General features: G+C 39.0%; 2 protein-coding genes across 3 annotated transcripts in view; both read left to right on the forward strand.

Moving 5' to 3' along the window:
* The first annotated feature begins 691 nt into the window (after positions 1-691).
* LOC117294799 (protein MAK16 homolog) lies at positions 692-7,033 on the forward strand. Its single transcript, XM_033777329.1, has 7 exons — positions 692-823; positions 2,603-2,759; positions 4,661-4,877; positions 5,238-5,367; positions 5,805-5,912; positions 6,385-6,456; positions 6,683-7,033. Exons 1-7 carry the CDS (start codon positions 809-811, stop codon positions 6,857-6,859), a joined length of 876 nt encoding a protein of 291 aa, XP_033633220.1. The 5' UTR covers positions 692-808; the 3' UTR covers positions 6,860-7,033.
* Positions 7,034-8,543: 1,510 nt separating this feature from the next.
* The window catches only part of LOC117294431 (UPF0687 protein C20orf27 homolog), a 40,809-nt gene continuing 22,694 nt past the window's right edge, over positions 8,544-26,658 (forward strand). For both annotated transcript variants that reach the window (XM_033776826.1, XM_033776827.1), the window contains exons 1-2: positions 8,544-8,958; positions 17,096-17,347. In XM_033776826.1, the coding sequence (XP_033632717.1) occupies positions 8,826-8,958; positions 17,096-17,347 (385 nt within the window). In that variant the 5' untranslated portion in view covers positions 8,544-8,825. The remainder of the gene's footprint in view (positions 8,959-17,095; positions 17,348-26,658) is intronic.

Consider the following 26,658-nt stretch of genomic DNA (forward strand, 5'->3'; position numbering starts at 1 on the left):
GCAGTGTTACTGCAATACATTCTGCGTCTATGTTTTAAAAAAGCGGTACAGAACGCACATTGTCGTGGTGAATGCAACAGGGCCTAATTTCAAGGCTCTGCTTACCGCCGAATTCTGCGCTTACGATCATGATTCCCCGCTTACGTGCAAGTGCTGAATTTCTAGTAACGTTGGTTCGAATCCCACTCTAGTCAATTCTTTGTTTAACCCCAAAAGTCATTTCAAAATTTACCCAGTCAGTTTCCCTTGTGGTTTATATTGATAACAACCAGTTTGCTATTATTTAAAAAAAAATCGCCTAAACTGTACTTTGTACACAAAACTAGGCAAAGCCAACGTTTGCCTGAGTTAATTATTGTGCAAATTAAATGTATCAACACGCCTTTATTCCTTTCTTGGTTTCAAAAATCTAAATAGTTTCTTCACCGTTAAAGTTGAATCACGCCCTCAGTGGGCGTTGCAGTTGTGAATGTTTTTGGTTTCAGTGCAGTGAGTGGTTTGTACTGTTTTGAGATGAGACTACGTTTCCAATAACGCCGGTATTTGAGTGCACAAAGCGTCGCGACGTAGTCTTTTGTTCAAGCCAAAATGTTGCAGTTTACACACAGTAAAAAAACCCTCACTGCGGTGTAAAACAAAATACGGCGGAAACCGTTACAGTTTAATGGCGCCCTCAGTCGGTTTATAATTAAAGGACAGTGAGTTACACGTGAGTGAAAACTCTGGACGTGGAAAACATTTTAATTCTGTATTTGTCATTCCGTGTGAAGAAAGAACAATTTATTTGTTTGTAACTCATCTTCTTACAATGCAGCACGACGAGGTAAGTTTCTTATTTGATTGCTTTATGTGGTCTTCACAAAACCAACGATTTAAATAAATTGTCCAGATTCCGGACGTGTTGAACTTGAAATGAAAATTGAGGGTCGCACTAAATACTGACAACTCACGACCCCTCACGACAACAATTTTTAAATGCACTTTAACAAAACATTTGAACATAAGTCAACCTCTAAATATATGCACAAGATTCATATGCATCTAAATCACTTTTAAACTGTTGAAAAGATTGTATTTTTAAATGTACAAAAAGTGTTTTTTACCCCGAATTTAGTTAGTAACAAACGAAAATATCCGCCATGTTGTCTTTCGAAGTACTTGGACGATTCTATTACACCGCAGGGGTGATACAATATGCAAGTTGATTATTTACCATTTTATGTGCCTCTCTCATAGTCCCCATAGAGTTTTTAAAAAATATTATATTTAAACCTTCCCTTTTATCAAATTCCAGAGTGTCGGCTTAGTTACTAACAAGAAATTTAAAAAAACAACAGCTAAAAAAAACAACAAAAAAAAACTCAGCCCTCAGAAATTACCCATGCCCCCTGCGGTGTAATAGAATCGTCCAACCAAGTACGTCGACAACATGGCGAATATTTCTGTTTGCTACTTAATTCGGGGTAAAAACCATCTTTTTTACAGTTGAAAGAACAACATTTTCAACAGTTTAAAGGTGATTTAGATGCATATGAATCTTGTGCATATATTTAATGGTTGACTTATGTTCAAATGTTCTGTTAAAGTGCATTCAAAAACTTTTGTCGAACGCATCGCGAAGGCACAACAAGTGACGATTATTGTGTACAAAACATATGGACACGCGTCTAGGAATCAGACGCCTGTCCATATGTTTTTGTACACAAAGCACTGTTGAACGAAACCGTGTCCGAGGGGACGAACAGAGAATCCACTCCGCAATCTCAAAAATTTTTACAAATTATAAATTCTTACCGTAATTCAGTCCCCAACTACTCCGTTTTACCACTACACTACAAATGCTGATTGTCCCCGAACCCTGCCGAACGCATCGCGAAGGCACAACACGTGACTATTATTGTGTGTACAAAACATATGGACAAGCGTCTAGGAATCAGACGCCTGTCCATATGTTTTTGTACACAAAGCACTGTTGAACGAAACCGAAATAGTTCTAGGAGTAGGGTCAAGACAAGTCGACGGATGACAGTGACGGGGGCTCAGCGCGGGGCGAGCGGGGTGGAATAGCAGTCTGGTGGGCGTGTACTGACTTGGCACATGCACGGGCGTTCCCCGGGGTTGCAGGTATATTATGGTGTGTGGGTTTAATATTCTGGTGAACGGATATTAATTTCTATTTTATTTTTAACATTACCATTTCCAAATATTGTTTTTACCATCACATTGTTTTTATGTCACATGATCGAGTTGTTGTTGATGTAGAGTCATACAAGTCTCACAGGACATAGTCACTAACATATGTTTCTTCTACGTATGGACACCTCCTTTTCTAGACTTTGGATAAATAATAATTGTTAAATAATAATGATACATTATAGAATCACAGGATTTAGGCTATACAGGAAAATTCTCGTTGTCTCAAAGTCAAGTTGTTTGAACTGTCGAGTTGTTTGAACTGTCGAGCTGTCTGAACCGTTGAGTTGTCTGACATTCTTAACAATTTATCATATTATTACCAGGATTTATTACCATTTCCCTTCTCTAATCTAGATTAAAAACAGATTGTTTTCAAAGTAAATTGTAATGAATTTTTTGTTTGCAGGTAATTTGGAGTATTATCAATACAACATTTTGCTCCTACAAAGTCAATGCAAAGACACATCAATTCTGTCGCAATGAATACAACTTGACAGGTCTCTGCAATAGATCGTCCTGCCCGCTAGCCAACAGCCAGTATGCAACGATCAGAGAAGAAAAAGGTACACACTTAACCTCAGGTCACCATGGTCAAGTGGTTAGACTGCAGGACTTGCAATCACAAGGTTGTGGGTTCGAATTCCCCAGCTAATTGCTGATTTCATTATGATTAGAATAAATATTGTTGTCTATTTACTTAATCACAATTTCTTGATTTTGTGCAATTCATATTCATAGATGTTAAAGCAATGTTTGTATGAGAGAGATTGGCTGTTGCCAGCTCAGTGGTTATATCCCCTTGTGGGAGTTTGCCGAGTTCCCTGGATGGGAAGATCATCTAAACAAACAAACAAACAAACAAACAAACAAACTTCCCTGTGGCTAGAAGTGGTAGAATGTGGTGTGTCGTGGCCGAACGGATAAGATCACAGGACATAAGCTCTGGTGTTGCTGATCAGCAGAGTGTGGGTTTGTGTCCTAGTCATAGCAATACATTTTATACAATCATTGCTGCATCCATTGGATGGGACATAAACAGGCATGAGAATCTTCCGGTTTATTCCGTTTTTTTTCCTTTCAAAATTGTGGTCTCCGAGTTTGATGTGAATTTGCTATAAAATTCGGGGGGGTAGGTTTTTGGGGGTATACATTTGGATTTCTCTAATCCCTCTTCTCTAGTCAGACAATGTCAGTTTACCTCTGTAATTAATATTATCGCGGATCCACACGTACGGCGTTCATGAAAAAAACGGCACCTAAAAACTAAACAATAAATTGCCGTCCAGCAACTGGCCCAGTTTACGGCTTATGGTCTTCCTGGCATCGCGCATGCATGCAGCAGCAGCGACAGATGTATAAACTTGCCTCATTCCTCGCTTCGTTTAATGTGGTACGGTTCGATAATGTTTGCGTGTAATGCGCTTGCTGCTGCAGCAAAGATAACACGTGTGGAGACTTTTGAAATTCTACTGAAAAAACAATGCACGTGTTTGCACCATGTGTACTGTGAACTTTGTAGGTGCAGGTTTGTACACGAACCAATGAGCGGCGCGGCACGAATCTGAGATCGCCGGCAGGCCATGGAAAACTGGTACCTGTTATTGCTTCACAACCAGCGAAAGATATATTGGGAACCAGCGAACACACTGTACGTCCGGACGACGTGCTTTCTTCATTGGTTCTATTTCTATGTTGGGGTCTAATCTCAACCTCGTTCCAGTTATACCCTATGCTGAATAACAACCTCTTTCACAAAAACACATCGCTCTCGCCAAATATATAGGCCTATATATATTTTAAAATGTGCGTCGCCGATGGATCGTTAAAATCACAAACATTTAATTGCAAAAGAATTTCTTTTACACAACCGAATTTAAAATGGTTGTTGGTGAGAAAAAAAGCATTTTCAAGGGCAGAAATAAGGGATAAGATCGTCAGAAAAATAAAAATATTATTACTATTATGTATTTTTTTCCTTTCTTTTTCCGGAATTGTTACAAAATCGCAGGCGAACCCAAAATTGTTGGAATTGTTTGAGCTTTACATTCCTTATTTTCCCTTAAACCTATTATTAAAATAAAAAAAAGGAAAAATCACACAAAAGTAGCTCACTTCTACCTGGAAAAATAGGTGTCAGAAATGCATCAGAGACCACCACAGAGCTTCTAAAATACCCTTCGCACACAAAAATGATGGAATATTGACATTTCCGATCAACTGAATTTTGTTCCTGTTTTTTTATCATCACTCATTCTCATGCCTTCATAAAGCGGCCCATCCCATGTGTTGTGGGGGGGGATACAAATCTGCATATTTTTATATAACCACATTCTCAAAAGTGTCTCAAAATGCTTTTGAAAACTTCTGTACTTCTAAACATGTAACTTTGTATTGCCATTAATTATTAGAGTGATTACCAAGCAATACCTTTTCTTTTTTGAATTGTTCCTTCATGCAATCTCAGGTGTGTGCTATCTGTACATGAAGGTCATTGAAAGAGCAGCCTTCCCCGACAGGATGTGGGAGAAGGTGAAACTTTCCAGGAATTATGAGAAAGCGCTCCAACAGATCAACTCTCAACTTATCTACTGGCCGGGCTTCATCCAACACAAATGTAAACAGCGCTTCACTAAGATCACTCAGTATCTTATTCGTATGAGGAAACTCACCCTGAAGAGACAGTGAGTAATATTTACCAAGCGTTTTAAAGGTCTCAGGCCTGATACTTCATGAAGGTAACATAGGTGATTACCTCCGCAGGCACACGCCCACAGTCCATTGGACCACCAGAACTTTCCGTTACTCTGCATCATTATTCCAAAAGACAGGAGCAATTCTACACAAATGAGTGCGCGCACAAGTATTTTTACTGAAAAAAATACGCACGGGTATTTTGAACATTTCAAGAGATTCTTCGACGGTTAATTATACCAGTCTATGTACTAAGAATATATAACCAATCCATTGGCTAAATATTGGACCAAGCTTGTTTTGGTGAATCTTTAATACCTAATAGATGCTTTTTACTTTTTGATTTCTAGGAAGAAACTAGTCCCTCTAAATAGGAAAGTAGAACGCCGTGAGAAGCGAAGGGAAGACAAGGCTTTGATAGCAGCAAGACTTGATAACGCCATCGAGAAGGAACTTCTGGAACGACTGAAGAAAGGAACTGTAAGATTTGCATACATTAGTATTATTATCAAGTAAAAGTTACATCACCTAAGGTGATCCCTCTGCTGCAGCTTCCCAGGTTGTATGAAGCACAGCAACATTATGCTTAATCAGATTAAGATTATTAGCCAAAATACCATGCCTAATATACTATTTGTTACTGTTAATCCTGTTCATTTCTGCTGAACAGGAAACCTCTCAGCAAAGCAGCTCTATGAAATAGATTTACCTGAAGATCAGCTGTCATGTGACAAAATCTTTTAATTCAGTTGTCAATATCGCCAGTAGTGATTTATATTGTGACATCATACTTGGCAGAGTGACTAAGTTTGATGCACAGTCTTCGCTCTTTGTGAAATCAGCCCCTGCTCCGACAAATCGGTCACAGCTCGGATTACAGTTGGGTTTTTGATCATATGTTTGTGTTTTTCCTGCAGTATGGTGACATCTACAACTTCCCCGTGACTGCTTTTGACAGAGCTTTAGAAGAAGAAGATGGAGAGAAAGAGGACGATGAAGAAAGAGAAGACGAAGAAGAGGAAGAGGTTAGCAACAAATATTTACTTTATTGTTTAAAGACATGTTAACCAATTGAGGCCAAGCCCGGATTCAAGGATGGTCTTTCAGTCCGCTCAGTTTTACCTCCATTGAGCCAAAATACAGCAAAATACATCAGTGGAAGCCTCTCGAGGCCAAAGAGACAAAAACCTGCAGTCGAGGATTATACAATAACCCAATACAAAGAATGTTACCCTTTTTTCTACTGCCAGCTTGCTGTCCTCATTGTGTGGTTGAAATGAAGCATTATACAGGCATGTGTGCTCTGTCCACACTCCTTGGTGGACGAAATATGGCATGACAATACAATAGCCAGCCCCCCAAATTCTAGCAGTGAAAAATATAGGCGCGTCAACACGACATCTGGCATCAACATTGCCAACTGACTGATATATGTAGCAGGAGAACGCTCAATGTATACATTTGTATATAACTATCTTTTTTCTTTCTTTCTTTCAGGAGGAGGGAGAGGACGAGATTGAATATGTGGCAGATGAAGATTTTGAAGAGAGTGATCTGAGTGACTTTGAGGTAAGGAATGTTACTAGGAAAATGATAACAATAATGGTGTCAATTTATATAATACACAGTGGAAACCAACGAGTATGAACTGGTCATAAGGCATGTACATTTTTGGAGTAGCGTGTATTTTGCTTGAAGTGATTGTTCGAATATCAGATAATGGCACCTGGGGCCAGAGCCCAAGCCGAGGTCTTAGAAAGGCCCCTCTAGTAATTTAATATTTGTTATTTTTCAGGATATGGACAGACTTGGGGCAGAGGGAGGTGACAGCGATGACGACAGCTCCTCCTCTGATGATGATGATGCAACTACAAAGAAGGCACTCCGAAGAAAGAGAGGCCACGTCGAGATTGAATATGAGCAGGAGACAGACCAACCATCAACGTCAAAACAGAAAGTCACGACGGGCTAAAAGTGGATTTTCAAATGTCCTCCTTATTATTGTTAAACAACTGAAGGGACACGTTACCTTGGATTGTGCGATTTTGGGCTACGTTTGAAAGGCAACATGTCCCTTTAAACAACAAAATCAAAAAACTATTGATGGAATAGAGAATTGCAAAGAATTGAAATCTAGAAATTGTTTCCTGTGTGCATTGGCTTGGTGATAGTCCTCACACATACTTTCAGCACAATAAGCATCTAAATTTGGAAGTTTTCAAGACATTGACAAAACTCAGATCTCTGATAGTTATGTTAAAATAAATTTAACGAACACGAATGACTGTTTTTAATCACCTAGGAGTATGGGCACCATCAAGGGCAGGGAGTTTTCAGTGGTGTAACCATGTCTTAGGGGTGGGTGCACGTGAGGTGCAGAGATGTAATTTTGGGGCCATAGAAAGATCAATTTGTTTCTTTCTTCTTTTCTTTTTTCGGGGGGGGGGCCAATGGTTCTGTGTTGGGAGGGGGTTACGACTCATGCTTGTTGTTCTTAATTGGGAACACAGATTTGTAAATAACACTCCATGTTATCAATAAATACAACGTGTATTTACCAGAATCTTTTGTTTTGAGTGAAACGGTTTGTTACTGATTAGTCCCAACAATTCTGTTGTTTATATTACTCTGTAAAATTTTAGTTTTTGACATATTATTTTGTTCTGCTCTAGAGCAAAGATGGACAAGATTGAATCCCATTAAAATTCAAAATGAACCATTTAAAATAATTTAGGTTTGGACAAAGGCAAATTTACAAGAGCAGGACTTGAACCTCGACCTCTATATTAATAGGCTGACACTCGACCAACTGAGCTATCTAGCCCTCTTTTGGTAGTCTCCCTTTTTGTGGTCAACCCTAACTTATTGTTAAACTTACCCAGTCCTTTTCTCTTGTGGTTATATGTGATATGAATCATTTTCCCAACCATAGGGTAGATAACAATCGTAGCGCTGGAATGTTAATCTGGAGGTCATTGGTTAAAATCCTACTCTGGTCAGTTCTTTTTATCTTTGTCCAACCCCAAGTTGCTTTTAATATGTGTAATAATAATCATAACAAGTGGCTTCTTATAAAGCACGCATATTCGTCACTCAGTGATGCCCATGGCGGCGTAACATACAGTATATTTCCTGCAAGATGTGGGACTGCGTTACGAGACCTAATCCTTTAACAGCATATGCTGTTGGCAATTTGCTGCCGATCAGACCAGGAACACTGGGGTGAACCCCGTCTTTATCATAGGTGCACTGGGTTATTTTACATGTGTTGAACAGCACACAGGACCAACATCGTTGCGTCCCATCCAAAGGATGAAGCCCGAAGGGTCTCGAACCCACACTCTGCTGAACAGCAGAGCTTGAGTCCGGTGCTGTTAACTGTTATGCCATACAGGCCACATGTATGAATGTATTGTGAACCAGAAGACACTCCAAACATTTCTAGATATCGAAAACAAAATAATTGAACAAAAAAATAATTATTTACTGGATGGGGAAAGTTTGCGCCATTATTTCAACAGAGGGCGCTTTCTCTGCATCCACTAAACAAGGCGGAAAACGGTAAGTCCTCTGGACGTCACTATCCTAAATTGCACCTGTAAATGAATTGGGTACCAGTCTCGACTTGCTGGTTGTTGTTGATGTATGCAGCGCGAATGTGGTGAGCTAGTTGAGAGTCGACTGCTGGAGGTTGAACTGAGTGAAAGCGGTAACTTTTGTACAGCTCTTTTGCTGGCTTTTTTGAACTCGGAAAGATAGCTTCACTGCCTTTTATTTGAGAATAATTTGTTTAATTCAACGTAACTAGTGAACCTCGTCGAAGAACAACAACTTGCATTTGGCTACCTACCTCCTGAGAGCTCGATAGAAACTTTGTGTTTTTGGGGGTGAGCGCAATATTTGTGATTTACTGAACACTGGACTACCACCAACCAACGATGGCTGCAGCTGAGTGTTCAACATTGGCTGCCCCTTCCCTGACAGCAGACCCTGTTGTAGACATGGAGACGGATACTACTCCCAGTGCTAAAGTCGTGGTGGAAGCTACAGTGGTTGAAGAAGACGAAGATGGTGAATAAGAGTTTTATTTGTTGATGGTTTTAAAATTTATTTAGGACAAATACAGGCTCAGCAGATTGGCAAAATTAATTAAATGTACAGTGATGACGACTACCAAAACATTGTTAAGCTGTGAAGCTGATAAATACCTAGGCGATACCTAAAAAGGGATAACTTTCCGTATGGCGCCACCACTTTTTCACTCATTTTTACAAAAAGGGAGGATAACATTCCGTATGGCGCCACCACTTTTTCACTAATTTTTACAAAAAAGGATATCTCATTGAGGTAATTTAGATACTATATTATTTCATATCGAATGAAAAAGTGGTGGCGCCATACGGAAATTTTTCCCTAAAAAGTGCTAGATCCAGATTGTGTTATTTGAAAGCTAGTCTTATTTAATCTCCTCTCTCTCTTCGATGTGCAAATTCTAAAAGCTCAATTTAATTATACTTAAAATAAGGACACGTGATGATTAATTGAACGCGTACTGATAAAGTTCATAACAATCATACCAGGTCTGCCCAGGCTTTCAGTGCAGTGCAACAGGGACAGAAAGGCAGTACTTTACAGCTACTCCACAAACAAAAAATCTGACAAAAATTTAATTTTGTGTTGTACAATTTATGCATTTGGTCTACCTCCCTAGTTAGGAAAAGAGTTTCTAGATAAATCAAGTGTGCACGACGGCAGCTTTGGCCTGATTAAATCTCCACTCACCTCGGAGGAATGCCTCTACACGCTGGCGAATTCAATTATAGGCCATGAAGACGTGACAAAGTTCAGGCCTTTGGAGACTAGTAAAAGATGGGATTAAACTCACTGCGTGTGGTGTGTTTTTTGAGGCTTTTGTTTAGATGACGAATTCATTATTTGCCATGGCTTGCCTTTGTTGTAGTCTCCTAGTCTCTATTTCACATAGAAACTAGGCTCATTACTTAGTGTGTTGTGGCCGAGGAGGGTAGTTCATTGGACCCAAGCTCTGGTGTTGTCAGCGGTAGAGTGAGGGTTCGAATCCTGGTCATGATAAGTGTGCCATTCAGCAAGGCACTTTAAAACCATTATTGCTTTGTAAACAAATGAGAAGGTTGTGCACTCTGCTCTGCCAGCCAGGCTCCTAGTGGATGTGAGTGATACCCATACCTATGTCATGGACTGTGAAGGGGGTTACCCTGTTTCAGCCACTCCCAGGAGTAGGCGACAACATGCCCCTCGTGACAGTTGATTTGGTTCGACAACCCAAATCGGTTAAGTGTAGCCCTCACCTTGGTAGTGGCCATCCGGCCTTGTAAAGTGAAGGTTATGAAAGTACTGTTTTTGTGACATAATCCGTTAGTGATACATTAATTTAACGTTAAATTAAGTCATTTTAGTGTGAGTTCTGTAAGTGTCCTGACTCCCCTTCAACATAAACAGGTGAACCCAGGCTACCCAGCCACTGTACAGCTTCCCTGATGTTGCAATCTAAGATTCATTTCATCTTGATGGCCTCCCTGTTATAAAACAAGAAGTGATACACACACGTAGCTGTCTGATCTTAGCAACCTGTCGCAAGCTAATCAATCTAGGAGTAACCTTTTGTCTGGAATCGGAGTCCATTCTCAAGTTGGATCTTTCTACTTCACTCTTCCATGATATTTAGACAGATCCCAAAAACATCCAAGCCGACTTGTATCCCATAGGGGATGTACAATGTAGGTCCCCCCTTCACCACCCCCCCCCCCCCCATGAACCATCGCCCTTTACATATGATACAGAAACAATGTATTGATTGCCACTGTTCAATTTCCGAATATTCTTGAGAGAATTTTCCTGTTTTGAATGCGTTATTATTCTGCCTCTGGCAGTTTCCTGTATTGTGTTACGTACATATTCATTTCATCTTGCAGGATTATCTGGATAGGATAGTCTCGTCTCACGTCGTCTTAAAGGTATTATGCAGAATTTGTAGAGCTGATAGAAAAGTCCAAGATGTGTTCATGTTATGTCTGATGAACCTTCTACAGGTGCATGAAATAACAAACCTGTAAACATTTGGGCTTCATAAAGTACATTGTAATATCCATTGTTGGAGTCAGGAGAAATTAGTCGATAACCATGCACTTTTTGTACTTAACTTTGGTTGGTACAGTTTTCTTGAATATGACTTTATTTTCCCATGGAAAGTTTTCACAAAATATAAAGGTTCTCACACTGTATGAACTCCATAATCAGTAAGCTTTATATATTCATACTTTAAAACTAAACAGAGATGTTTTTTACCCTTTTCAAACTGTCTTTAACTTTGATCTTTCTGGCCTCGCAGATACTTTGGTTCAAAAAAGTTAATCCTTGTAAAAAAATAACTTTGTAAGAAGCACTGCAGCTCTTGATTATGTTGTAAAACAATACCCTTCAAAGAAATGCAGTTTTGTAAAAAGGAATTCAAAACCATTTCAATCAGAGAAACCCTTCTCTGGTTGTGTATTCCAATTATGGATTAAATTATTTCTACATGGACACGATTACTCCAGATTATCTGCAATATCTATAACAAAAATGCTACCACCTTTTGAAATGAAGTTTTAACAGGTTAGTTTTGTTGTAATCAACATTTATATAGGGTTAAAACAATCAAACATTTCCAAAAAACATAGATTATATACTTTGGCATTATCAACTTTGAGGAGGAATTGAGGGCGAGAAGAAAGTATTGACAAAAGAGAGGGAGCTGAGTATCCATGGAGACGTCTGATAAGAATAGGAACCTGACACAATGTCACCAGCTTCTTAGATGTTTGTTATCTTTTGAGGTCTTGGGTTGTGTTCTAGAGTACTCTTGCCATTTAGTAACAATATTTTCAGATGTATTTAGTTTCATTCCCCTGCTGTTGGATGTATGAATGACGGAGTTGAAATGCAGATTGTGACAATCTCTCGGCATACCCGTGTTGATACAAAGGACTGTCAAAATAAAAAGTCTTAAAAAGTCTGCCATTTGGATTGATTTTAAAACAGGATGTTTTCAAAAAACCTGAAAATTGTTGAATAAACAATGTGTTCAAGCATAGAGAAAGTGGTTGAAGGAGCAACTTGAAATACACAGTATGCAAGTGTTGACTTTGTGTAACATTTATATTGTGTAATGAAGTTTACAATTTTTAAAGTATATTTTTGTTTTGAAGGGGGATACTCGGATACGGTATGACTGTGGCACCTAAAAACAAGAACAGGCCTTCAATTTCGCTCTTTTCCTCAGGAAAATTTCAGTTGGTATTTAGAACTTTGCAAAGGGCATCACAGCAAAAGCACAGGGAACCAAGGCAATTGCTGTGGGTGCCATGGGTAATTTTGAGGCCGCAAAATTAAACGAATTAAAGATATCACAATCACATTTTGTTGAATGTCTTTTCGTAGATTTTGTGAGATTTGTGGCCTTGAAATTTTATTAGATCTGACATCAATCTGCTTGTACAACTATTGACACACCAAATGTGACAATCCCTAGGAAATGTTATCGTTGTACACTATCCATCCTTGGACCTGCAGTGCTAGGAGGATTATTATGTCGTTCCAAACGAAACAGGTAAACAGCCATCTGAGCTCATAATTCCTACAAGAGTTTGAATAGAATCCATGGGTAAAGTGAACTCTCAACTTGATTAGTGCTGCGATGGCAGATAAACGTGCAATCCCCCTTCTTTTCACAATGTACTATATGGCGTCTCCATTATAGGGGAAATTGAACCATCTTTGTAACCGGAGCCGGGTTTTGCCAATCTCTGCTGATTGGAATGAGATTGTAGACTTTACTATTGGCCGTACACTTAGTCCCTTTGGGGATTGTATCATTTGGACTGAGTACATGTTGAAGACAGCCTAATCTGAGTCGTATTTTTCAGGCCGGTCCGTTGAGATGTTTGCTTGCGTTAGAGTACAGATTGAACTTGTACTTTCTCTGCAGGGTGTTTGTATGTAGATCTAGGTTTTTAGGATTGTAGGCTGCGGTGTCAAAACACATAATGTCAAGTGCTTTTATCCAAACAACAGGCTTAACTGTTAATCATAGATTGCCTAGAATTGTTTCCTAATATAGTACAGAATGAAATTAAGTGATCTATGCGTACATTGCAGGGGATTCATGCACACATTGCCCGTAGCCATGCAAGTAAAATCCATATAGGAATTTTCCTACAAACGATCACGTAAGTTCGGTCTGAACTGTACAGTATGTATTACGGGCCTGTAATTTTTTAAGATTTTTTGATTTAAAACAATATTGGTGTTTGACATAAATTGCCCTTGAAGGGTATTTATGAAAACAGTTGGCATTTTAAACCATTTTAATGTGAGGTTAGAAACTTTTATTTATTTATTTTTGCTCATGTTATGACTTTTTTCAGAAAAATAAGTGGATCTCACTTTAAAGCCTTTTTAAAAAAGTGCTTGACCCGAATTCTGGCAGTTCCCTGATTATTACAGCTTATCAGTTAATTATGTTAAATGCACAAAGCTATAAACCATGAAATTTTCAACCACTGAAAAGGTCATTCTTTTTAATTTAATAAAGAATCATTGTTATCTAGTAAATAAACATCTGCACTTAGGGTAAAGTTTGCACCTTTGCTTTGGAAAACTATACAGACTCCAAAATCAACATGATCATGATATGATTCATTTGAGATTGGTCATTGTCGCCATGCACAGGAACTGTAAGTACATTAACTAACATTAACATAAATGTATCATTGATCACTTATTTGAGTTATTCTATAACTATGGGGGCCATGAAGACCATTGCCTGTTGCCCCGGTTTGGCCTTGGTGCACCTATAAAACGTTGCTGTATTTGAAGAGTTTCAAGTGTTTTGCTATTGTAGGCTTGTCTGAAGGGAATCATACTTGTAGGCCTATCACACAAAGGTATTTTAATGGAGTTTGAGTGTCAAATTTTTTACATTTATTTCACACTACATAGATATAGACATCAATGCAAACACTCAGTAGGCGCGCATTAGGCGTGGAATGAGGTGCATGCTGGTCTAGCTAGCGATCAAGTTTGATCCCTACATGTAGCTAGACCAGTATGCACCTTGTTCTAAGTTTGCGCAATGGGTATAGTTATGTACACCCTGTACAAGGTATACATTACAATTTATCAGAATAATAGGCCTATGAATTTGATTTGATATTGTACAGCCTAAAAATGTATGCAACATGCCAGTTTGTGTGGGGGGAAAAAGAAGCTCATACTCATAACCTTTGAGTTTTCCTTGTTCATGCTTTAAGACGGACGGAACTTAAAACACTGGACAGACAAAACTAGGGTACAAAATACAAAACTAGGGTACAAAATACAAAACATACAAAAATAATTGGCTGTTAGTATTTAGGAAGTAATTGTTCTCATGGGTCCATGTCTCGACAACTTTCAGTTCATATCATGTTAAACTAGTCTTCAAATTGAGTAATGGTCTACATTTTACAGGTGCTTCTTGAATCATGTATTTACTTCACCAAACACCAAGTATTTTGTTCAAGATTGAAAGGTCGCAGACCAGGTGCTATGGTGAACCCAGCCCATCTTTTATGCTGTCAGCATCTTAGGAAATGAAGAAGTGACTCGTAGCTTTGCCAGTGTTCAATCCAATACTACTGTTTTGTATGGATGATGGCCTGTGTGGAAATCTATACCATTCGGACACATAACGTTAAGTCAATGGCTTTGCCTCGTGGTTCAGGCCTAAGTTTCATTGATCCAAACTCAAGACGGAAATCTATGCAGTCACTTACAGTAACGGTGCAAGGATATATGTTTTTACAAAAACTTTTACACTGACTAGCCAGTGTGGTTTTTATTGTTCAACTGAAAAACACAAGACTCCTGTATTTGTCAAGTCATGAGTTTACAAGCCTGACACCTAATCACTGGCCTTTAAGCCTGTAGTCCAAGTGTAGAATTCAAGCCCTACATGTCTTAAAACTAGCTGGTCTCATTTCAACTTGTAACTTTTTCAAAATCCCCTTTGTTTGATCATGGTTTGATGTACATCTGTAGTAAGGCATACTTGCAGTCACTTGAACTTGATGTTATGTTTCTCTAATCCTATAGGCTGAAAGGAAGCCTTCCTGTGGCCGGCTGTATGTTGCCCTGTCCATAAATTGACCTTCAGCCTTTTGTCATGACATTTTGGCTTATTTCCGGATTTTATTCACTAAACAAAGAGTCCAAGGACTAACTTTGTTTTACAATGATAAATATTTAAAAAAAAAACTCTTTAAATGCATTGTATACGATTTTACCTTGAACCATGTCAAGCCATGAAGTGTACTATTGACTTTAATATTGACCTTAGAAATTTTCTTAAAGCCATTGGACCCTTTCGGTACAGAAAAAAAAGTTCACAGATTTACAAATAATTTACAGGGTTTACAGAAGGTAAATGGTGAAAGACTTCTCTTGAAATATTAGTCCATGAAATGCTTTACTTTTTGAGAAAACGGTAAAACAATATAAATTCTCCTTAGCAAGAATTACGGATAATTTATTTTAAACACATGTCATGACACGGCGAAACGCGCGGAAACAAAAGTGGGTTTTCCCGTTATTTTCTCCTGACTCCGATGACCGATTGAGCCTAAATTTTTACAAGTTTGTTGTTTTATATATAAGTTGTGATACACAAAGTGTGGGACTTGGACAATACTGTTTACCGAAAGTGTATAATGGCTTTAAGCAGATTGCATTTGTATCTAGGCAAGCAGAAAATGCAAAATAAATACAGCCCTGGGTAAGTTGTGTACATATTATGTACAAAATTATGTCATTAGTGGCTTTAAAACCATTCCATAAAACGTATACATTGCTATAAAGTAAGGTATTATAATAAAATACGAGGCTCCTTTTAGTCCTTGTAGTAAAACCTACCAAGGCTACTTTGTGTCAAACACAGATCAAGACATTTGCATCACAAAATAATCCTGAAGTACATGTCGTCTGTAAACAAGATGTTACACATTCTCTAAAGTCGTGTTGTAGAGTTTACTTGCTTCGTAAAAAAAGTAATTAAAAGAGGCATGGTTTTTATCAGCCTTACATTTCCTGTAATTAGATCCACGTTACACTAATCCATCTGTGCGAGCTGTTTTTAATTATAAGAGAAAATATTTCCTCCGTTACACGCTGAATCGTCAGCATTGTGATATGAGCCTTCAATGCGGAGAGCGTCCTATAATTATTTGAACACCATCCTGTATTTTTTAATAACTTACATTGTAACCCTTGTTTGCATGCATTCAGTGCAAAATCAATTGGGGCTATTGATATGGGAAGCACGGGCAAACCTGATGGTTCACAGTAAATACAATTTAAAGTGTGCTGTGAACATAAGGTCATCTACAGGTAGCGCTACAAGTTGCATCATCGTATTTTATTCTAAGTATCACTAATGCGACTTTGCATGTAAGTTAGTTTCGGAATGTTTGCCAGACAAACAGATAACTTGAGCCAGAGCGACAATCATCAGAGCAGAGTGGTCAAATACTAAATGCCAGTTCTTCCTTTTGTTTAAGGGCTATACATGTAATATATATATCTATATATCTATTTTTTTTGGGGGGGGGGGAGGGGGGTTGCCATACCCCAGGCTTCCCCAGGCTACACCCCTATACCATACCGTATGTAACTATGTCTGATTTTTTTTAAACAGCTAACTTATGGGAGACTTTTAGACGATCCTTTTCACAGTAGTGGCGTGCTCAGACCTACGCATGCTCAGAGCCCCAAAAAAGGACCAATTTATGTCGTCAGCATCTCAAAGTCTCCTATTCTACAGTAGTAGGGTACATTTAAATTCATTTTTAAATTCAATAGCATCAATATTATTGGTAAACTATTGTTATTAATATGTGATCACCATGTTACGCTGTCGCTAGGCAGTACGATGAAATGTGATGCTGTTTGTCCATATCAGGTTGTTACATCAAGAGTGCTGTGAGAGCTTGCAACCCTGACCAAAAATATAGGTCATACAAGGATATGTATACATACGATCTACAGTATTTATAACTTACTTGTAAACTACTAGGTTGCTTGCTTACTTTTTTCCTGATGGTATTAGAGAGAGATTATCACCGTGTAATCTTCTTATTTCGTTCCTTTTCTGAAGATAAACCAGTCCGGATGACGAGACCTCGAGGCAGCTCTCGCGTCCACTTCCCAGAAGATGTCCACGATCCGGAGATCCACGTATCCCGAGAGATCAACTCTACGATTGACGTCAACCTGGGCTTCCTGCAGTCCAGCCACCGCTACAGGGCGAGCTTCAGCGTTGCGGACACGCTCAAGGGGGACATTGAGATACCGCTACCGGTGCAGACTACGGGAGTGGTTAACGCAGAGGCACATCCAACGCAGAATGGTGAGTTTTTGTGGGTTTTTAACTGTATCGTTGGAAATCAAAGGGATTATGGTGCAGACATCTTGATTTTTCTCCCACTCAAGTCAATGTAACCGAACCAAGTATTACTGCAGTTGGATACATGGAACGTGCCCGAGGTGGTGGCAGGAAGATAACGGTCTTTTTTGGCAGGACGACTGGTCAGTCATCTTCTAGGAAACCATCAAGACCCCCCCCCCCCCCGATTTCCTTATTATTGGCAGCAATCTTGAACTGGGGAGTTTCGATAGATTAATTTCAAATGTCGATTCCAGCGCCTTTTGTCCCTGTCTGTACCGAGGCAATGAAGCAAGACACCATGTTCATTTATGGCCAAGACAGTAAATTTTATGAGTGAGTCACACGCAGAAAGTTCTGGGCATGTTATCATATCAACCGCTTCGTCGGGCCTCAAATTACAGTACAAGGAGGTCATGTCCGCTGTTGCCCTGGTCTTGGCCTTGGTGTCCCTTCAAAAGTTTCCCGGAAGTGCCCTTTGCAAACTGTATGTTCAAAGATGAAATTCCAGGCTAATACGTGTATACAAAAAGAGTCTACAATGTATTCTTTAATATCAAGCCTCCACTCTTGTTTTGATGAAAATCTAGCATCACATAAACACGTAAACCAGCGTAAAGTGAGCCTTCAAAGTGTACTGAACTCAACCACAACTTTTATCTCACAAATTGTCTGCACACCGATTTTCTCATTACATCACCAGCTGTTTTTGTTTATGCCTTGAACTGGAGATGAATGTGTTGGGGGGGGGGGACACCTCAGGAGTGAAAAGTCCCTCAATTTCCTCTCCCCCATCTCTCTGTCTTTTCATTTGAACCTCTTTACCAAAGAATCGTTGCAATTGCTTTCCAGCTTCTGAATTGCCTGTGGGCCTATACGGTCTGACTCGTGTGAGCCTGTACTCTGTTGGGGTGTGCTGGATTGTTGTTTGTGTAATACGTGAATCAAGTGTACACGCTCTGAATGCACGAACACATGGCCATGCTCATGTTTTATATAATTAATTGGGCCAGTTAAAAAGTGACGTGATGGTTAGGGTCGTTATGAAATGTATGTTGACTACTGTTTGTTTATGTTGGTAGAAAAATATTGCTTATTACGGAGTGCAAAAACATCATTGCATGTTTTTACTTTTTGCACAGATTGAATATCCTAGTTCCCAGGGTCTTTAAACAGGATCTTTAAAACATTAACACATACTGTTAGATCAATACATTAAGGATAAAAGACAATGAACAAAGGTGATATTACATATCAAACAACAAGGACATCAAAACATGATAAAAAGAAAATTTTTGCAAGGAAAACGTTAAACTTAAAAGGACAGTAATGATTGTTCATGAAAACACAAGGTGGCAATAAACATGTCTAAAGTTAAACAGGAAGGTACTTTTACGTTAATTTGAGCTTAAATCATTAGTTTAAGTGAGAACTTTTGAATTGTTATCAATGCATGAGACCATGGTTGTACCTGCAAGTTTATATTCATATTTATATTTATAGTTGCTCTTAATGCATGCTATGTTGTGAAGTAACATAGTTTTAGAGAGAGGAAATTGTTCACCTAAAATGTTGAATCTGAGAAAGATTTATGTGAGGCATCTGAAGATCTTGTTACGCATCTGAAAGCACACAATTTTATGCGACAAGGTTTTTTTTCCATCACTTTCTCAGCAACTTGAGCCCAAATTTTCACAGTTATGCATACATGTATGTTTAAATTGGGATTTTACCAAGTGAGGATTTTGGTCTTTGGCAATTACCAAAATCATACCCTCCCTTTAAGGGGAGAAGATAACCCTTACAGCACTCTAACAATTTCTCACACTCTGTAGCGAAATACAATTTCCTTACTCTTCACGAACGTGCTCATCATTTCCATTCGTACCCTAAGCTCCAGCAGAAATCTAGGTTGCCCTTCGATTTCTAGAAAGTCTAATCCCAGCCTCTCTACTTCCTTGTTTCCCTCCCATCTATCCACGCTTCATCATCTCTCATCGTTCCTTCAAGGCAATCAATGCACACCATTTCATGAACTGAAACTTACTCAAAGTAATCAAATTAATTAACTCTCCTATATATGCCATGCCAAGATACCTCGAAATCCCCCGTTGTATACTCAATTCAATTCAATTCAAGAATACATTTATTTCCATACTCTCATAAAAGAATAACAACAGTTACATGTATTACGGAGTAAAGCTAAACCGTAAGTAAGAGTAAACATGAATAAATAAATAGAGTACGGGGCCATTTTGGTAGCATAAGTATACTACGTGCCTACATAAATGGTGAAGTAACTCATACCACACTTTCCTGTAGTGTCCATTGATTTGAATGTGTTTTGTACACGGATCATCAATCATTGTCACAGATTGCCAGAATTAGACTTCGCAAGTCTCGCTGGTATTCAATCTTCAAGGATTTGGTCCCAATTCCAATTTTGAGTTGTATGTGTGCCTGATCTATTTCTTCAAATACGTTGGTTTTTACGTGCTTTATGGCTTTTCGAATTAATATTGCTTGAAAAGTAAAATTTAGTCGTGAAATATAGGAAAGTAAAATAGAAAAGGTGAATACAAATTTCGTATTGCTTAGTTTTTTTTTGGTTCTGTTTAGCAAATAATTGTCAGAAGACCAGTCATGCACAATACCCAAGACATTCAACTTTGGCTGGTAATCTAATTCTGTAATATTAAGCAACAGTGCCTAGCAAGTACGTGGGCCGAACTATTTTTATAAATATTGACCATGGGCAGCGGAGGCCTCTTTATGTTGCCGCTGAGAATTTCCATGGAGCTGTGAACCACAAACAGGAAAACATAAGGAAAGAATCGTTGAGAGCTTTAGTTGGGTCTGACACAGGCTGTGGCTGTTGTCCTGGCCGTTAGCATCAGCTGCGATGTTGAAAGTTTGCGAGAAGATGTGGTAATCATGTGAGCGGGACTCACTCAATCTATAAATGATCGTAACGAGTAGTTTTAAAATGGTGCCACATGTGAGTGCCTGAAGTATCTGTGAAGCAAATTAAGAAGTCTCTTCGGGAATGAATTAACAATTTAAGGCATCAGCAGAGCTGCAAACTCTCCCTGATTCTGCAGAAAGCTCCATAAGAAAAAACCCAATCTTTCCACTGTTCTGATGAACATTTGAAAATCTCTGTGATTTTGGAAATGTTTTCCTTTTATGTTGAATGTACTTAAATATATCCCTGATTGTTTTTACAAGATCTCCCTGATTGCAAGTCAGCTCTACACTGGTACAATGGAATTGCGTTCCATCAATATCGGAGATGAAAAACCAATCTCGTATGAATGTTTGTATTTCAGGAGAATTTATAGACTGAAGTGTTGTTGAAACATGTACAAGTATGTCGTCGGTGCAAAGCAGTTTGCAGAAAATAACAAGCCTTGTTCAAACATTTTACGAATCAATAAGCCGATATGGTGTGGCCAGCGCGCTTGATGACCTTTTAGAGTCACCGTGTATTGCCATCTCCATGGGGTTCGTAAGCGCGCACTGAATGCTTTTCCTGTAGGCAATTTTTAGCGAGTTCTATACACAATTGGAACAGACTTGAGGGAAAAAATGCGTATTGGATTCACTGCAGGGCGAGAGAATTGTGGATTTTTTCCGCGTGTAATTTCCAAGGAAACAGGTTTTTAATTTAATCGGGGGATGGATGTTGGTACATGCATTGGCCATTAAATAATTATGTTGATACATGGTATGGGTGTATGTAACCCTAATAAATATTACATCCTTTGGTATAGGCTACTTGTGTTTTTGTTGGGGTTTTTTCTTCACGTTTTTGAGGTTTCTCGGGGGGTTTGAAATGTTTAAAAGATGATTTAAACCATCTGAGGGTTTTTGTTGCCTGAGAAAACAAACTCGTTCAAGATTTAATCATGTAATTTCTAATACAGGCCTGATGCTTCATTTTTGAGGGCAAAAGCACCAAGGCGATTTCTCCTTGGTACAGGGCATCTCTATGAGGAAATGCAAAATTTCTTGTGGATCATTTTAAGAGACACTAAGCCAATGACTTGGGACAACTGCCTAATTTGGAGACAACGCCTTGGTGCCCTTCCAAGACTGCAGCCAGTACGTGCGTGTATGTCAGCTCCACATGCAGTTTACCAGACCCTGACGCTAATACAGCGGTTTTCTGAGATTTATGTTTTGAGTAATTTACATTCAGGGAATTGGAGCATGCTACCATAAAGTAGGGCTCTGAAATGTGCTCTCATGCACCTAAGTGGCATTTCGTCTTTCCATGCATGCACACACATATAATTGGCAAACCAGCCATGAGGCTGGAGATGGAATATCAAGCTGGATGTTTATAGTTTTTCTGTTTTTTTTACATACATTTTATGTAACAATTACACGCGTACAGTGATCCTTCTTTATAGACCTTTATCATGGTGTGGTCATCTTGATTTAACTCCATGCCAACTCATTGTGACCAAACTGAGGCTGGACGACATAATAGTCTGGTGCCATGCGCAATGAATGTTAGCATTCATTACTGTTATTGGAAACAGGGAACATGACCAAGATGGTGACAGCGTGATAACGGTCTATAGTGTCCTCTGGCAAGGACATTCTTAAAGGATGCATTTCAGTTCTGGGAGAACTCTTTTAAATGTGCCTACTATTCATTGCTACAATTCAATACTCTACTATGCATCCATACACAGGTTTAATACCCAACTATTCAATATCAAACCTTCATTTACACGGCCGGTCACAGCTACATGTATCAACGTAGGGCCTATGGTACATGCTCATAATGTGTGACATGTTGCCATGGCATTACTTGGTTTTGATAAAGATCGATAAGCTGACAATTGAGACATCAGCATGTAACTGTGGATATGAGCATGCTAATCCAAAATCAGGAAAAAATATCCATACACAATATGCACGTCATTACGACAAAGGTATACCCGTGCTACATAAATGCAAGTTCAATATTTGTACTTGGTGAATGTTTATTTTTTGCTTTGCTGAAAATTGTCGAGCAATATCTTTTGTATAAGCAGTCCTATAAAATTGTGCCCATGCAACAGCCTGAGTCTTGAGTCAGTTATCCTTAAAGTCAGGTCTCAAATATCATCTATGGATATGAACGTATGATATTTCAGTTGTTTTGGTTAGATTATAATTAAAACCTATCATATCTTCAGTCACTCTCAATCAAACAGTGTTTTTTCACCATTGATTCTTCCTTCTTCACAACTCGAAGCATTATAAGTATTGACAATAGTGAAGTATTATTTTTCATCTTTTTTTAGACTGTTGTGTTGAACTGATCAATCTACATTCATATGTATGTTCACGTTTTATGGAAGTGTCCAAACCCTGGGGAAGAAGGCAAAGAGTTGCTTTATTTTTAGTGTACGTGTAAAGTTTGGTTCAGAGATCTGGATGTCGGCAAGTGAACGTAGACCAATCCATCTGCACAAGTGTTGCAGGCAACACCACCGTTGCTTGTGTGTTGGCTGCGCAAGGTTTTGTCTTTTTAGTTTTACATATATGATGTGAATTAGGTGTCTTACTTTATGCTCAACTCTGTGACAGGCTCATATGTAAGAAACATGGTGCAGGCCTGATACTTCACGGAGGCAATGGAGGCGATTGCCTCCGTTGCCTCTTGCCATTGCCTTGGTGCCCTTGAAATGCTCCAGTAGAAATTCGCGATTGCCTCCGTTGCCCCTTGCCATTGCCTTGGTGCCCTTGAAATGCTCCAGTAGAAATTTACAATTTCCTCATAGGGTGCCCTTTGCCAAGGAGAAAATGCCTTGGTGCCCTTGCCCTTTCAAAAACGAAGCATACAGGCCTGACGGTGTCTAAGAGGGGTTTTGAGTAAGACTCTCAGACCAATACTATATTTTTGCAAGATAGTTTCTTCTCACTTTGAAATCATCAAGTTGCCTGCCAATAAATGTTGTGCCGTTATTATAAGATTGTTCGTCTGGTCTAAACACTCAGCATTATATGCAGTCCCCACCCCTCATCCTAACAGTAGTTTTCCAACACCATTCTTCCACATCAATTGAATTCTTCGCGTTCTAATAGTCAGGAGATGACAATTCTACAAAATGACGTCCTCCATTATTTGTTCAGCGTCTCGTCTGGCGTCAGAATATGTCATAGTACTTTGAACCACCCCTGCCCTCTCCTTACAGATGTTAATTATTTGTATGACAGCTATGAAGAACGTACGCTCAGAGATAAAGAAATATTTATGGGAGGCACTGGCGGTGGATAGAATGGACGGGAAGGGTTTTCAAAATTATTCTAGATGCTGTGTTGACATGTTGATCATTTTATATCTTAGATGGAATGTAGTTTTTTTTTAGACCTTCAAGACAGCGTTACATATGTGGGACTGAAATTTTATTCACTTTCACTTCAGGAGCGAGATGCAAATATACATTAAGGAGTATACAAGTTTCATGTTGATTGTGTTTGATGCTTTGCAGTGTTACACCTAACCTCATTCCCAGGGGGTGATCAATCTCTCAGACAGTTCCATGTGTTAACGGCGGGTACCGCAATACTTTAATGGATGTTAGTTTTGCATTGAGGATAAATAATACAATGAAGAGAGAGAACAACAAGACCTTCTCACTCCAAAGCCTTTATCACCCCCCTCCCCTAGCTGTCCCCTTCCCACTCTACCTGTGAGATCAGGGCCAGGAGGGTTACTCCCCTCCTAGGAAAGGTCCCAGTTACAGCCAGGGAATGATTTCATCCAGCAATTTTACACAGTAAAATATCTTGACTTAACAATTTTGGTACACACTGAAGTCTAATATTGAGCAGCAATTGATGATTTCTGATGAGTAGCAACTGAAACATTTTGTGTAGCATTTTGCTCTGAGCACTATACAAGGGAAATCAGTCACTGAATGCCAGTGTCTAAAATCTAAAGCTGGAAATTATTTTGACGGCAGACCTTACCTACCATTCCTGAGTCTCCTATTTTGAGTCTAAACCAATTCCATGTACTGTCTTTATTCTAAAACCTGGACGTATAAATGCATTGCTCATGTGTTCTGCCCCAATGCGAAGTCGCTTCATGTTTATAATTTTCATTTCAATAAAAACAGCCATTGCTCAGATAATCCATTTATGATTCAATATTGTGATGTCTGCGTGCATAGCGATCCAGTTTAATCAAAAAGTGTCTTGCACAATTGTACATGAGCCTAAAGGCAAAAACAGTATCCTTTTACCAACTGCCAAAAACCCAATCAATTTCAATCAACACAATTCTTTGATTTGCACGGCGTGCACAGGTATTTTTTGTTCGAGAGTGAATGGCCGTTGAAGAGAGAAAAAGATAAAAAATGAAATTGAATTCAGACACGCTTCTGTGCAGAACAGGATCACGACAACTTCTCGTTAATGCAGAAGGTCCAGAAAGGGTGATAAAGTTAGTAGGCTTAGGGTCGCCAAACCTCCAATCTCGAGGTCCGACTAAAAGCTCTGAAATATTGCAACTGTTCAGTCGTCCCTCAGAGTGGAGTGAGCGAGGGAAAAGAAAATCAATATTTACGGCGAAAACGCGGCGGATATCAAATCTGGAAACTGGTGAATGTATACAAAATTGGTATTGATGAGGGTGGTTACAAGGACTGTGATATGAAGTTATTGATTGAGTTTTTGAAACAAAGTAACCAAGTTTAGTGTGCTCAGTACACTGTACAGCACTCCATCACTCGCAGTGAAGCTGTTAAAGTGGGGATGGTTCAAACATGACGCTTCATCGTCAGTACTACTTGGCATATATTGAGCATCACGGCTGTGTGCTTGGAATCTTGAGAATTGTTTGAGAGGATTTTTAGTTGTTTTGAGAAGGCAATGTTCAGGCCTTTATGCTTAGTTTTTGTAAGGGCAAGAGTGGTAAGGCAGTTGCTCCTTGGTAAAGTGCACCCTTTGACAAAAAATGTAAATTTCCACTAGAGCATTTCAAGGCCACCAAGGCAGTGGCAAGGGGGCATGGAGGCAAGCGACTTCATCTCCTTCATTAAGTATCTGGGTTGAATGTTCACCCTCTAATAGCATTATCATTGTTACTACGCCAGGAAACATGCACCGACATGGAACAAACAGAGTTCGCTTTAATGGGGTCTCCTTACTAGACTCTATCCATCACGCTGATGAAGAAGTGTGTAAACTGATGATAAAGTATTTTCTAGTTTGGTTCGTTGGGGAATTCATGTCAAACACATACATCAGGGGAAACCAATTTCAAATGGAATGTGACAGACAGGATAAGGTACATACTATACGTTGAGATTCATCATGCGGTCGTGACTGTCACTGTGTACTGGTTATATCCCCATGCATTCTCTTGACACTGATGGATTACCGTGCGATGGTGTGCATAGATCTCTGGCTGAGTTTGCTGGGACACATTAATTTTGAGATAATGAACACCACACTAAATGTCCTGAATCAATTTATAAAGTCATTGATTAATTCAGCGTAATTTAGGGCAACCCAAAATGCATGATTTGACAGCTTCCTTCATATACTTGTGTTCATGTTATTGAATCACAAACTGGGTTTCAAATGTGAATTTTCAAATGGAAATGTCATGCTCTTTTCCATTGAAGAAATATCAAACCTTTAGGTGATTTGATTTTGTCCCTGCTATTATTGACTTATTTTTGTGCACCATCTTTTTTCCCATGGTTGTTTTTGTCGATAATGGTTTTTTTTAAACTGTATTTTCTTGGAAGTGTGAGGGAGCTATTAATATTTATGACTATTATTGTAATGGGAAATATACTTGTTATTTATTCCCCCTTCCTTAAAGTATACCACCTTCTTTACTCATGTTTCACTGGAAGTGCAATTTCTGCTTTTCCATTTTCTATTTTTTGTGTAAATACTGCTGGACCGAAAGCTTAGTGCAAGGATTTGTCTACCGTCTACATGGCTTAACTGCTTTAGGAGAAATCCTTGTGACATTAAGTTGTCTCCATGCGTTGTGGCCATGCCAATAAAAACGATCGGTGAGTTGCTTTCCAACTGCCCCTCCCCCCTGCCAGCTGTGATTTCGGCCATCTTGGTTTTGTTTTCCCTTTTCAAGGGACCTTATTCAAAATTATGCTGATTGTCAGGTAGACAACAGAGCCCAATTTTGTGGAGCTGTTCGAGCATAAAATATATGTTCTTATAATGTTCTTGTTAAATAGTCATTGCCTGTAGGCCTGTGTATAAATGCAAAGAATTCAACTTGTGTTTGGTCGATG

The sequence above is a fragment of the Asterias rubens genome, chromosome 9 (genome assembly GCF_902459465.1).
Source record: "Asterias rubens chromosome 9, eAstRub1.3, whole genome shotgun sequence".
NCBI lineage: Eukaryota > Metazoa > Echinodermata > Asteroidea > Forcipulatida > Asteriidae > Asterias > Asterias rubens.